Genomic DNA, 14,051 nt, shown 5'->3' on the forward strand with positions numbered 1-14,051 from the left:
TTGTTATTTTTTCAAAGCCAGGATCTTGTCTAAAATATGCCTGTTAATTTGGTTAGAAAATCACAAAAATCCTACCTTTTTTGAATAATTAGATTTTGCATCAATTTTGGATTTTATGTAGTTAAAATCAAGAGTTGACCTTTATTGCCCTTTTGATCTGCAGAGTAAAAATGCAACTGTATATTTTAGCATTGATAAGCTGTATTTACCTTCTGGCTCATTCATCATCAGTAATACTGGTACCTACATTCTAATGATACAACATTTTAATTGACAAATTTTTAGGGAGATCAAAATCAAACTTGAGTTGGTAGAATCTAAATCCAAGCCAAACACATGCCAGCTGATTGGTGAACACTGTGTTACTTGTAATTTGAACGGATCTGGAAGGTATCAAGAAATAACTCAATACTCATATAACCCGCATTACATAATGTTTCTTTGGAATCAATTTACAGCAAAAAAATGTGCTTTTTAAAAAGAGATAGAGAATGCTGTGAGAGCATTGTAAGTGCGATAGAATAACTCACGTTATGGCTTGAAGGCATTTAAATTAGTTTTTACCAGGCACAGTTTTTCTCTTACTAGCAATTAGCAATTTTCTCTTACTAGCAATTTGTCATTGGGATTTAGTTTAGCAATCACTGCTTTCTCTGAAGTTTTATCTGATGCAAGATGTTAGATCTTTTTTCTCCTAGGTTTTAAGCAACAGACAGGAAATCAGTGTAATTTTCCGTGGGTTTTCCATTTTCTTTTTTTTTTCTTTTAATACATGAATAGGGTGGAGAGCATTGTTACTACCATGGAAATATCAGAGGTGTCAAGGATTCCAAAGTTGCTCTTTCAACTTGTAACGGTCTTCAGTAAGTGTATTTCTCATTTTTCAAACAAGGCCATTAACTAATTACTGCTCTTGAATATTATCACTTAATGCATGATGGACTGAAATTCTCCAGGCCCAAAGATTTTTGACATTTTGATTTACCAGTACCAGCTATGCCAAACTGCTAACACATTTTTTAGTCTTTAAATAAAGTCTTTTGATACTGTCTCATGAAACCTTTTGAGTATGGCAAGCAACAATAAATATTTCACCAAGATGCCTTATTAAGGTGGAGGATAAACAAGAATTGTACTTCAGCAATATGCTCAGTATTCATGCATGATTCTATCAGCCTACAGAATAACTGATCTTTATTAGATTATGCAAGGAAAAAATGTAAGATAATAGTCCTTACTAGGATTTGTTACTCACTTCATTCTGCATGCTAATATGAGTCTTAGGACTCCCTTTTTCCAAGGTCAAATATTTACTCTTTGGTATTTTATCATTACATCACCACTACGTGCAGTGTTATTTCATGAAAATGTGCCTGATTTCTGGAAAAAAAATTATTAGTTTTTGCTGTATAGAGTGGAAATGTATGTATATGGAATTTAATATTGATCATATTTTCAGCCCCAAGTTTGGTTTTATTTAGTCAAAAATCTTATGTTGGAGTCAGGTTAATTCCCATGTAATCCTAACTATCACTTCTGTTTCTCCATGTCCTAGTGGCATGTTTGAAGATAGAAATTACCTGTACATGATAGAACCAATGGATTTGACCCACAGTACAGTAAGTTTATTTTGATCTGATTTTATACTTAATTTGGAAAAGAGAGTGCTCAAGAAATAGTAAATAGAAGTATTAGAATAAATCAGTAAACATGTGACCTGACTTGTCTATTCATAAGAAAAACAAAAGTATCGTAAAATACCTGATTGGAATTTACTTAAGGCGAGAAATGTGCAAACATGAGCTGCTTAAGATCTTTCTTTGCTTTTCTTTCATCTTTATTTTTCTAGTCATTGTTAATCATTTAGATATTGGAAGTAGAGTAGTAAGATATATTCCATAGCAAATGGCTATGGAATGTCAAAAAGTGTTTATTAATTTGTTCTAGTACTTGAACTAAAGGATTTATAAATTCATAGGAGGTATCTGTGGAAGTCATCTGTCTTAAAGCAGTTGGATCCAAGTTTGAAGCTGAATCAGACTGCTGTTTGATCTACCGTGTTTCCAGAAAGAGTTTAATAAAGTAGATAATTATATCTGGGTATCTTAGACTTTATATGTGTTAAGTCACTGTATAGCTTAAATTATTCTGATCCAGCATAGTCACATATTCATATATTTATATGTAATTTGGGATTTTATGTATGCAAATATATTATCTAGAATTATTTTTTCAAATATTCACTTCAAACTTTAAATATAATGCAGCTGTTCCTAAAACTATCTGCTAATAGAACTGACTACATTTCACAGACAATAATAAAAACAGGTAGGTTTCTATCTTTTGAATGGTTCAAAGGTTTGACTGATTTTCAGCAGAATGATTCTGCAACATTGAGACATTGTTAAGGTTCATATCATACTTCGTCTGTAGGGTCTATTCTAGGTGCTGTATCACATCTCTCAAATTTGCCTTGCTTTAGTACTTACAGTATGTGATAAGTAACATAACGCTGCAGAACTGATTTGTTTTAGTGACTACAAAGATGAACTTGTAGCCCAGAGAAAGATCTACAAAATCTTTGGCTCCTGAAGCTTTCAAAGAAATGGAATCAACATTCAGAGGAATCAGTATCATTTGGATGGTCAACTCTTGGATTGTAAAGGAAATAATACAGATGCTAAAAAATGTTACATCTAAAAAGACTGATGTTTCTCAGTCTCCTCAAAAAACATATTACATGCCATGTATTAAGCCATGTAATGCATTTTGATGTAATGCGTATTCATAGGTTGTAAGGTTGAAAACTGACAGTACAGATACAGTAAATTAATGGAAATGTTATTTATACAACGGTATAAGTATAGTAGTCAGAGGAGAAATTATAGAAGTGAGATATACCATCTGCCGATTTTGTTGAGGATTCAAGTGGTAGAATTCTAAATGATAAGAGGACAGATAAGTATTTTTCTCAAAACTTTTGAAGATCAAAATAATACAGCTACAGAGTTTTCAGTAGCTCATACTTTGATTGTACTATGTGAGATAAATATCTCGGGCCACAGGCTTCAGTGTGTAGGTTAGTCAGCTTGATTAACCTTAACTGTGGCAGGTGTTACATAAAACATCTTTTTGCAGTGGGGGGAAAAAAAGGCAAAAATGTGCTGTATTTTCCTTCTGTTCATTGTGTATTTTTCACAGAAATTACAGAACAGTAGTCTCTTACCTTTTGAAAAGAATTGCTTGTTTTGGCAGCCTCTGCAGAAGAGGTGTTACAGAAGAAAAGACAGGTATCTTCTAGAGCAGATACCAAAATATGATAATTTGGGGCATGTCAGACTTCTAAAGAAAGCATGCATTAAAAGTGTTCTTTTTATTGGTGTACTCAACAATTAGGGTGAAAAAAGCCTCTCAAAGATACTGTATTGATTAGTTTCTTGCATTTTGCTGCAATTAGGAAGATAGGTTTTTGTCATAAATAGTAAGCATATCCTTGCATTTCTTCTGGGAGAGGAAAACTTCATCTAAATATATATATATATATATATATATATATATGTACTCTTTAACTTGATTTATATAAGTAAATGGTTTACGTTCTCTAACACAAGGGGTTTAAAGGAGGTTTTTTTTTTTTTTCAAGTAATCTCAAAACCAGCTGTGATATCTGAGTTTTGCAGGACAGTGAATGGGCTGAAGCAGAGTAGCTCCATGATTTACTTAAGATTGCAAGCATTTTTTCAAATTAGTGCTATGCCAAATCAGTACTATGTTTGCGTGCAAAAAATAATAAAAATTATAAATACTGAAAGAAATACCTCACTTTTCACTTGCTAATTATTAATTAGAAGAAAATGTCATGTATTTTTCTTACCAGGAAAGTAAAAGTAGGCCACACATCATCCAGAGAACTTATGGAACACAAGCCTCCAAGCAGTTGCGGGACCCTGGTATGTTTTTGCTCATTAGTTTTTCAATATTGGATATAATTGTACGTATAACTTGAACAATTTGAATATTAGGCTAATAGAGTCCATTTAAAGTTGCTGATTATTTAGAAAAACTTGAAAAATAAATACTAAAATTATTTCACAATTATTGTAGTGGAATCAAAAGCAGATTAAAAGGCTTTCATTCATGAAGACCTGTATTTATTGTTCTGCAAATCACTTAATTTAATCAGTGATATTAATGCTATTGAGGACAAAAAATGAAAGAAAGCATATGTCCTAAGCCAAATTTGCAATCTTTCTACCTCCCCTTGCATGCTTTAATTCTAACTCTAGATTTCTGAATGGCTTGTGTTTTTATATGAAATATTGAATGTGTATTTTAAAAGAATGAACTTTCCAGTATCAAAGTTACTCTAATTTTGGTGATCTTAATCCACTTTTGGTTTAGACACTGTATATCATTAGTTTAAAATAATGCTATGAAATTCTTCAATTCTAATTTGTACAGAGACTGATTCTAGTTCTGAATGGCCCTTTCTCTCTGAACTACAGTGGCTGAGGAGAAAGAGAAGAAAGAGAGCAGTGAGTAGAAATGTGACCCCGAGTTAAGACCATTTATAAAAACATGGCCAAAAACATTAATTTTCCGATTTGAGTGAAGAGGGGCCTTATTTTATTATTATTTAATTATTTTGGTAGCTTAACATTGATATATAATACAATTATCAATAAAACAATACAATTCTTCTAGAAGCAAAACTCAGAAGTTCAGTAGTGAAAATGAGTTTAGAAAGTGGTAAGTTTTAGGTTTTGAGTCTCCTTTTTTATAAAGATTAATTTTGGATGAGGTATTGCTATTTGAAGGTATCTGACTTTATTTTTATTTGGCATGTTAAATAGTATGATCAAAGAAGAACTCCAAATAAGGACATCTCATTTGACTGGTTATTGAAAGAACCCAGTTGATAGTTGATAGTCCTTATGATCTGCGTATGCGTGAGAGCTTGGGGAATAACTGAGTTAAAGAAAATTAATTGGTATTTTTCCACTGTCTTATACAATCTTGGTATATTTTTTGAAGGGCCTATTTACTTTACTACTCATCACAGATTTAGGGAGAAAGTTAGTAAGAATAAACTAAGAGTTTCTAGTGTTTGAGACTTTTCTCCTTTGTGAAAATAAGAGAGCAGAGAAGCAGTGGCAGCTTCTGCATTGAACCGAAAAGCAGATTCTAAACTTATTCCTAATGTTGTGACTCAGATTTTCAGCCAGTGTCAATTATCAAAACTTGCTAAGTTAGTGGAGCTATGATGATTTACCGTAGTTAAAGATCTGACCCAGTTCTTACAGGCTTGCACACCCTACATAATATTTATAAGTAACCCTGTTATATCAGCAGCTGCACTTATTTTTGAAAATCACTGCATCTTCATGATTTCTCAGAGAATTTCTTTAATCCATCAGGCATCTCGTGGTATCTTTGAAGAAATGAAATATTTGGAGCTCATGATAGTCAATGACCATAAAATGGTAAGTATATCAATTCAGTGATTTCTTTTGATTATTATTTGTAGAGTGATATACAGCGCTGTACATTATACATACTTTTGGGTGAAAGATCTCATTTATGAGCAGCTGTTAATGATAATACTGTAAGATCTAGTCCAGGCCATAATAACTAATAAAGCTGAATGTAACTTCAGATTTTCTATGGCACTTTTGTTTTTAAATAATGTCTGAAATGTAATGGTATTACACAGAAAATTTAGTATGCCCATAATTATATCCTGTTTTCAAAGAGGTAAAGTAAGAGGTCAGAATTTGTTACTTTGACTTTAGTTTAACTAACTTAAATTTTAATGTAGCAAAGCCTGTAGACAAAACTGTCTCATGGTTCTTCATGGCTATTCCATGCTTATAAACACAATCTGTGAAGTAGAAGATAAGTGGTTTCTTTCATTCAGGAACCGTTTGTCATATATTTTAAAAAATACATACTTTTTCCCCCCTTTTGTCTAGTGGGATAACTGGAAAAAATGAGATCAGATGACATTGTTATTTAAATTTATTGCTCTCGCTAATTATGCCAAGTAAGGCTATCAAAGTGTCAATATGATACCCCTATAAAAATCAGAAAAGAGGTGACTGGAGAGTAATATGTTTTGTAAGGGTGAGATTCTTGTTCAGTTTCCACATCATGGGAATCCCACATCTTAGCAGTGAAAGATTTTAACCAGTAAACTATTGAATAGAAAGCAGATTGTTGTTGCTACCAGTCTTAATTTTTTTAAGTTACATATTATTTTCTCCTTCAACCTTCCTTCCCGCGATTTTTTTCTGAAATTTTTCTGGTAAAATGCAGATGTCCCCATAAATTGGTGAAAATACCTTTTTTCCATAAGAATTCTGAGGAGAAAAAGTGGCCAGCTGTGCCCTTCAGTGTCTTTCCTTTTAAAGAGGAAATGACATTCCTTTTTCTGAACTACACCACAGAAGTCTTATTTGTACTGGAGGTTGTAGACATAGGTTCAAAAGAAATAGCTGGGACAGTACAGTGTTTATATGTAAAAGTCATATAACATGTATCCCTTGAGCTGTGCTTTATTCTGATGAGTAGTTGTCATTTTGTACTATGGTAGACTCTAAACTGCTTTGGTAGTCTGAAAATCTGGTCTACAGGACTTTTCTGAAGTAATTCCTTCGTTGAGTCCAATAGCTACATTTTAACCAGAACATATGTGCAATGGAAAAATATTCAGTATAGGTTTAAAAGTTTTTTAGTAATGAAGAATATACTGCAACCAACAGCAAGTTACTCTATATCACTTATCTTTCTCAATGATTAGTTGACTTAGAAGCATATAAGGGTCATCAGTTGGCTTAGTCTTAGTATTATTTTGCTTCTGTGTGAGCAAGACCTTTTTATAAATCAAATTCTGTTGATCAAACAGTTCAAGCTTATTCTATGCACAAATAAAATAAACTTAAATTTCTGTAAGAGCTCATTAAATCTATCACTCTTGCATATTTTCACAGTGGTTTTATGTTGTTGTAGTGGGCCCTTTTGTCAGCGCTGAAGGACAATTTTAAAGAGCCAGGAATAGCTGGTATCAGAGCAGGATGAAATATTTTGTACTCGTTCCAGTGCTGAATAGACAGATAATATAACCTTCCCACTTCTGTTTCATAAATTATACAAATACCCTGGGCTAAAAATAACCTATATTTAATCTGTGTCAAATCAGCAATGTGGAGGGAATTTGAATGGGTAGGAAGACTAGGACAGAAATTTCTTCAACTGTTTTCATTTGCAAAGCCAACTGGTAGAAAAATATTCTAAAAGTGCTCACGTATTAGTTGTATGGTGATAGGGTACAGTAACTGAAGTTATGGATATTTTGTCATCTTGTTTGAGGTCTGTGGTTGGTGTTTCTTACGAACAGATAGCATTTCTATGTCTGTTTCCTCTGGCCTCTCTTGTTACAGACATGCTTAGCTGACAACCATACTTTTCCCTATGCTTGTTACAGACACTGACTGGTGTCTCCTTGCAAGTTTTATTTGTTAGAACTTCAGAACACAAACACTCAAGATTATTTGCTTCAGAGTTGTCAGTGACTCAGAAGCAGGTAATGATTTTTTTTTTAATGAGTAAAATGGATATACTTAAGGAAGTGTTCACACTTCCTTGAGTCCAGGAATTTATTGTGTTCTTTTAAGGTTTTCTGCTTACCGGTAGAGGGCAGATTTCTCCTGCAGCAAGATTATATGCTGGAAGAAGTATCAAACCTCTTTGGACATTGTTTTGTTCAGTGGTTAATATTACATATTTCCACAAAGTTTTCATTTCCTGCAGCACTAAAGATGCACCTAAATGTATTTAACTAGGTTGCATTTTTTACAGACTTAACTCTGCTTTATTTTTGTTAGAGAAGCTGCATTTAAAGACATTATGTCATATGCTGGTATTGATTTTGACATTTAAATAGTCTTCTGAAACCAAGAACATGTTCAAAGCCTGTAATTTTACCTTTCCACTCTGTGAAAGTTTAGGATTGCCTCAAAACAAAACAGCAACCTTTTTCCCCCCTTATTTTTGTTCTAGTATCCTGGATCTCCTTAGAGCAAATAGAATCATAGAATATCCCGAGTTGGAAGGGACCCATAAGGATCATCAAGTCCAACACCTGGCACCGCACAGGTCTGCCCAAAAGTTTAGACCATGTGACTAAGTGCACAGCCCAATCGCTTCTTGAATTCAGACAGGCTTGGTGCAGTGACTACTTCACTGGGGAGCCTGTTCCAGTGTGCAACCACCCTCTCGGTGAAGAACCTCTCTTCCCGATGTGCAGCCTAAACTTCCCCTGCCTCAGCTTAACACCATTCCCACGGGTCCTATCACTGGTGATCACGAATTAGATTCCCATAGCACTGCAGCTAAAAGTGTTTATGTTTGAGAATAGTAATAGGGGAGCTTTGGGTATTAAAATTAGCTGTGCATATACTGGTAAGACAGCATTGTGGAACTTAACAGAGAATGACTGCATATGTAGAAAATTACTGCAGTCATATGAATGAGTCTCAGCCATCATTAAAGAGTTTAGTGAACTTTGTGTTGTCTCTATGGCATTTTGTCTATATAAAACTAGATTGCTTGTGCAAAAATAACTGGAATTTACAGAGGTGGAAAAAATGTTATCTAATGTGGTGGAGGTGTTGTATTTCTTGATAACACTCTTTTGACTTTCAATTTGAGAAATACAGATTATTTAATTTTAAAAGTATAGCTGTCTTTCAAGTTTAATTTCACCTTGACTCCAATTGTAATTCTGGAAACCAGGGAGTTTTTTTCTGTAATTCCAGTTTAGGAAGGTAGTTGATCATCTAACTAACTTCTCTTGATGGGAGTAACTCCTGAGATGCTCAGAGAAGAGTCTAGACCCTCTTGTTTCAAGGACTCTGAGGTACCATGTTTCAGAGTGGGAATAGCTGGCATTTTCGTGGAACTTGATAATATTGCTCATTAGGTAATGCCATATGCTGTTTTTAACCAGTAGCTGAAATTAGTAAGAATATTTTTTGTGAAGATTTGTTACATTCTTTGTTCTATGCATTTTTTTGTTCCTTTTTTATGAATTTTTGAAGACTTACTTTTCCTGTTTGCAAATCATAGCATAATACAATTTTCCTTTTTAACTTTACAGTTTTTCTCAAGTCACGGATTCATGCTCAGATACTATAGCATGTCTTTGGAAAAAATTGACTTTGAATAGAAGGGTCTGGTGGGCCAGCATTCTCTCATGAGGTCATGTTTATGAGCTCTACAGGCAATGAGTTTACCTTGAATTTTGTCTTGAACACCTGAACTCTGATTCTAGATAGGATATTTTTTGTGCCTAAATGTTTGTTTAACAGATGTGAAAGGCTGTCTGGCAGACATGGTTTCCTAAATTTTCCAGGGATTCTTGAATATGAGATTCAGGCTGTGATCTGCAAAGTTTTTGAGTTTGTCCCTTTGTCTTTCCTAAAATATTTATTTTACTTCTTTGCTGTAAAAATAATGAATTAGTAATAAATATTTAAGTTCTTACTGTGTTCTATTTTTTCTTCTCCTTTTAGTTCAAAAAGCATCGCTCTTCAAATGCATACACGAACAATTTTGCAAAATCTGTGGTAAACCTTGTAGATGCTGTAAGTATCAATTTGTCTTTGGAAAATGGTATCACTAATTTAATTAGTTTAGTTCTGTATTTAAAAAGTTAACATTAGCAGATATCTGATAAAAAGAAAATGAGCAGCTATAAAAATTGCATTTTAAAACTCATTTCCAGCTTCTCTGCAGAAAGGTAGCCTGGGGTGAGTGTGTAAGAAACCACCAAATTTTTCTTGGCATTTTTCTCAAAGCTTGCACCTTCAGAGTCTACCTTTGGCAGGGTGGATTTCAAACTTGAAGGAGCTTTTAGCATTATTCAGTGCTTAAGAATGAGATGTAATCAAGTTTAGATTCATGAAGTAAAACTAACCTAAAGTGGTTGAAGCTGCAAGTGTAATTCACAAAGGATACACATATCTATTTCGAGAAAAATAGAAGGTGTAAATAAAAATTCTCCTTTATAAATCTGTATAGCTTAAAACTAAAATCACGTTGTAGTGCATCATAAATGGGTACCACTGATACAGATACCATACTTGTGTTTGTGACTAGAGTAATTTTACACAGAGCACACAAACTAAAGGTAAGATTTGTTGGAAAAATTTGACCTTGTCTCTTTTCAGAGCTGTGTTAGTAGTGAAAGCAGGATGGATTCTCTGGTAGTGATGAACGCAGACTACCCAAATTCTGACTCAAAAGTCCCCTTTGCATGTAATGTTATCAATACCAATAGAACTGTGTGATAAGATTCAAAGCAAAATATTGTCAATAGCTTGTTTAGCTTGGAGGAAGCAATAAAGTATTTGTATTTAATGTCTTACATATAAAGTATTACATATATTGAAAATTTAGGTGAATACACAAAATACTGGAAGTGGTAACTAGAAAAGTTTTGTGTAACCATCTGAAAATACTAAATATAAATAATAGAAATAATATTGCTACAATTCATATTGCACATTTCAAAAGAAAAGGCGGTAGCTTCATCTTTTTCTTATCTGATCATTATTTCTTCGTATTTGTGCTGCATTTTAACAACTATTTAACTATTTTTCCTTTCTCTGATTATTCCTTCTATTTTTCAGTTTTTCTTTGCCATGTGTATATTTAGAAATATTCAGCTTCTTTCCAGTGTAGAATTCAGTCCAGTCATAGAGATCTTTCAAAATGATGCCCTTGGGGCCTTTTCTTTAAATGGAGCATGAAAAGGAGCAGGGATTTCTGCCTTGTTATTCCCTTATGTTCATAAGAAGCTAGCTGTATTTCTTACTGAATATTACAGGGAAAAGGATACTGGCTTTCAGAGACTTTCAGTTTCTCTGCTCTCTATGCCATCCCTTCCTTCCTGTTCACTTCAGGAAGTATAGTTTTCATCTCAGCAAACATAAGTGAGGGCTTTATTGATCCAGCCATATGTAATTTCTGAGTTTTAATTTCATTGATTTCTTTCAGGTAGTTAACCATTTCTGTGGGTATGTCCTCAGCCTGCCTCCCTCACACCAAAGCATATTAGTATTCTTTTTCCTTAAAAGTTCTTGGACAAAACTGAGCTGGTCTGGTTATTCTCTCATTTTACTGTGTTTATTGCCTTTTCTTCCAAGCTGAATATTATGCACTGACTTTATTTTTTTTTTTTAGTAAGGATAAAGCTGCCTTGACATAAAAGAGTAGGGTGCAAGCCAGTGTTAATTTATTCGGTATAAATATCTATCATAACTGCAGGAGGATATTTGCAATTCACATTGTGTAGTGCAGGTATGGTTTGGAAAAAAATATAATAAAAACATTTTAAATGTGGTGCCTTATGGAAATGACCAAGTAACTTTTGAATATTTTGTAGATCAAGTAGCTAATGGATTAATTGTAAAAGCTTTTCAAATCATAACTGAGCATATTTGGTCAGTAAGTGTTCTTCATGTCCCATGAAATACTTCAGATTAGCAGACTGTCTATTATAGGTAAAGAATCTATCTCTCATAGATCTGCAGTAACCTTAATTAATAAAATTTGGCATCTTATGTCCTGATCCTAAAGTGAGCAGCTGTTTTATTTCAGTAGCAAATACCACGCACAAAGCTAAAAATGATATTTTAAAGCTGTCTTGTAATTGTTAGGGCCTGGTTGTAATTATTAGGGACTGGTTGTCGTTTACTTGCATCCTGCTACAGTGACATTAAAATTAATGTAAAATCTAATATTCTTAATTCTCACATTGCTTAAGTGGCATAAAGGGATCATAATGTAAATGAAAATCAAGCTTTGTGTGTCTTAATGTTTGCATCTATTGGAGAAAACTGAGAAGTTACTTAATCTTGACTTGAAGAGTTGGCTTTGGTTTTCCTTCGTTTTTGAAATCTTTTCTTTTTCTTTGAGATCATCCTGTGTACGTTTCCATTTCTACTTCGCTGATTTTTATACAGGTTTTGTGCAAAAATGAATATTGAAATCATTTGACATGAGAATTATAAAGAAAATGGAATAACTCAAAAAAAGTTTTTTTGTTTGCTTGTTTGTTTGTTTTTTCATCTAAAACAAAAGTTAGGTTGATTGGATTATTAACTTTTAGGAAATCTAAGGCATTACCAGCTAACTGTTTTCCCGTGTTTCCCTCCTGATTTATCCCTCTTGTCCTTCCGCTTTACTCTTACTGGCTAACTGTGCATGTTTGACCCAGTGTTCTACTCCTGTGCCTGTCCTGTCTCTGCCTTCAGATATACAAGGAACAGCTGAACACCAGGGTGATCCTTATTGCTATGGAAACTTGGACAGACAGAGATCGTATTAATATTCACCCTGACCCACTGCAGATGCTTCATGATTTCTCCAAATATCGACAACACTACATCAAACAGCATGCTGATGCTGTGCACCTCCTCTCGTATGTACTATTATACAATGACTGAGACTGTTACAGTTTTATATGCTTTTCTGTATACTGGTTTTGTCTACCTGTCTCTTATTGCTTACTTTTTTGCTTGGTAGTCATTACATTAACACCTGTCTTCCTCAGCAAGTTCAATCTATTTTTTAATGTGTTAGTCTATTTTTAATATGTGTAGTATCTACCATGGTTTTGTTGATTATATATATATGCAAAATAAAATGTTAATGTTTTTGCAACCTGGAGACAGTGTCACATATTTGAAGTGTCTCCTGATGCGCCCTTAAGGACACTTAGTTTTGCTAATCATCTATAATGTACTGCTTTTCCAGTAAAGAGCAGGAGAGGGCAGAGCTGACAGTATTATGTGTTGCCACAAGAGCATTCCAGTTACTGTATTTGTTCATATGTCATTTGTTCATATTTGTTCATACGTCATTCAGCTGCAGTGACGTTTATTAATGGAAGGTCTCCTCCTTTAGAGGTAAAATGAATTTTTTTCTGTCATGTGAGACACTGCATTTTGAGGGAAATTCCACTTAGATCATTAGACTCATCATCAACCCGAAGTAACAGTGTACTTTAATTGTACTTTAATTCACAGCATTGTAATCAAAGAGGAGGAAGAAGTGTGTTCCCCTGTGTAGCGTAAAGATTTTGAGCCTTCTCCTAGCCATGCTACGGAGGATGGAATGACAAATCTTTTGTATGAGATCCTCCTATCATTCTACTTCTGCAAGGGAAGATAAAGATAGGGGATGAAGAATTTCCTACAGCCTCTGCCATAGCTGCACTGTCTTAATACAGGCATTGCAATACAATGCTAATTTTGTCTTATAAGATATGCAAAGCGCTGATGATGTGCTCTTTAATTATTTTTTGCATGTGTTGTCTCCCTTGCTGAATAGATGTTCCAATTCTCTAAGTGTTATATGATTGTGAAGCAAGATTCTTTTGTAAATGTAAAGTATATTTCTGTTTCTAACAATGATAAGTGAGTGAAGAGTGCTACAGGAATCTTGCCTGAATTTCTTCACTTGAGTAACTGAATTGTAAAATTACTATTAAATGTTATTTTGTAAAAAATCTCTGAAAAAAATGACTAGAAGAAATTAAATAAAAGTTAGTGGTGCTGCAGGATGAGGTTCCAAAGAAGATGAAATCATAGTTGCTGTTTGGAATGAAAGATGAGAGTGTTCAAAATAAAATCAAGTCTGGAAAGGATAATAGGTGAAGGCTGGGCCTGATTTTCCTAAAGATATCTCAGTGTATCTGATAAGATTCTACCTTATGAGTACATGCTGGTAGATTGTCAGTTTTGTTCCTTTTGCTGTTTATCTTGCTCAAAAGCTAACAAAGAAATAGTTAGGGTAAGATCTTTCCCACAGTGTTCTGAAGCACTCGTATTCTTCAAAATAAAAAGTAGAAGTGACATTCTTACGAGCAGCCAGTTTTATGAAAGAGATCCAGCAAACTAATGTTAGTGCACTCATATGATAACCAAATTTGAGACAATAATATCTAGATATAAATAATTACTTTTACTGAACTAATTCTGTATGGC

General features: G+C 33.8%; 1 protein-coding gene across 12 annotated transcripts in view; it reads left to right on the forward strand.

Moving 5' to 3' along the window:
• Positions 1-14,051, forward strand: part of ADAM23 (ADAM metallopeptidase domain 23) — a 75,085-nt gene that overhangs the window by 24,224 nt on the left and 36,810 nt on the right. For all 12 annotated transcript variants that reach the window (XR_014586195.1, XM_083842241.1, XM_083842244.1 and 9 more), the window contains exons 5-11: positions 781-863; positions 1,556-1,619; positions 3,878-3,950; positions 4,462-4,535; positions 5,418-5,483; positions 9,573-9,644; positions 12,318-12,484. Coding sequence is in view for 11 of the 12 variants with exons in the window: in XM_083842241.1 (XP_083698367.1) it covers positions 781-863; positions 1,556-1,619; positions 3,878-3,950; positions 4,462-4,535; positions 5,418-5,483; positions 9,573-9,644; positions 12,318-12,484 (599 nt within the window). In the remaining variant the exon portion in view is untranslated. The remainder of the gene's footprint in view (positions 1-780; positions 864-1,555; positions 1,620-3,877; positions 3,951-4,461; positions 4,536-5,417; positions 5,484-9,572; positions 9,645-12,317; positions 12,485-14,051) is intronic.

This window comes from Anser anser (genome assembly GCF_964211835.1).
Source record: "Anser anser genome assembly, chromosome: 6".
NCBI lineage: Eukaryota > Metazoa > Chordata > Aves > Anseriformes > Anatidae > Anser > Anser anser.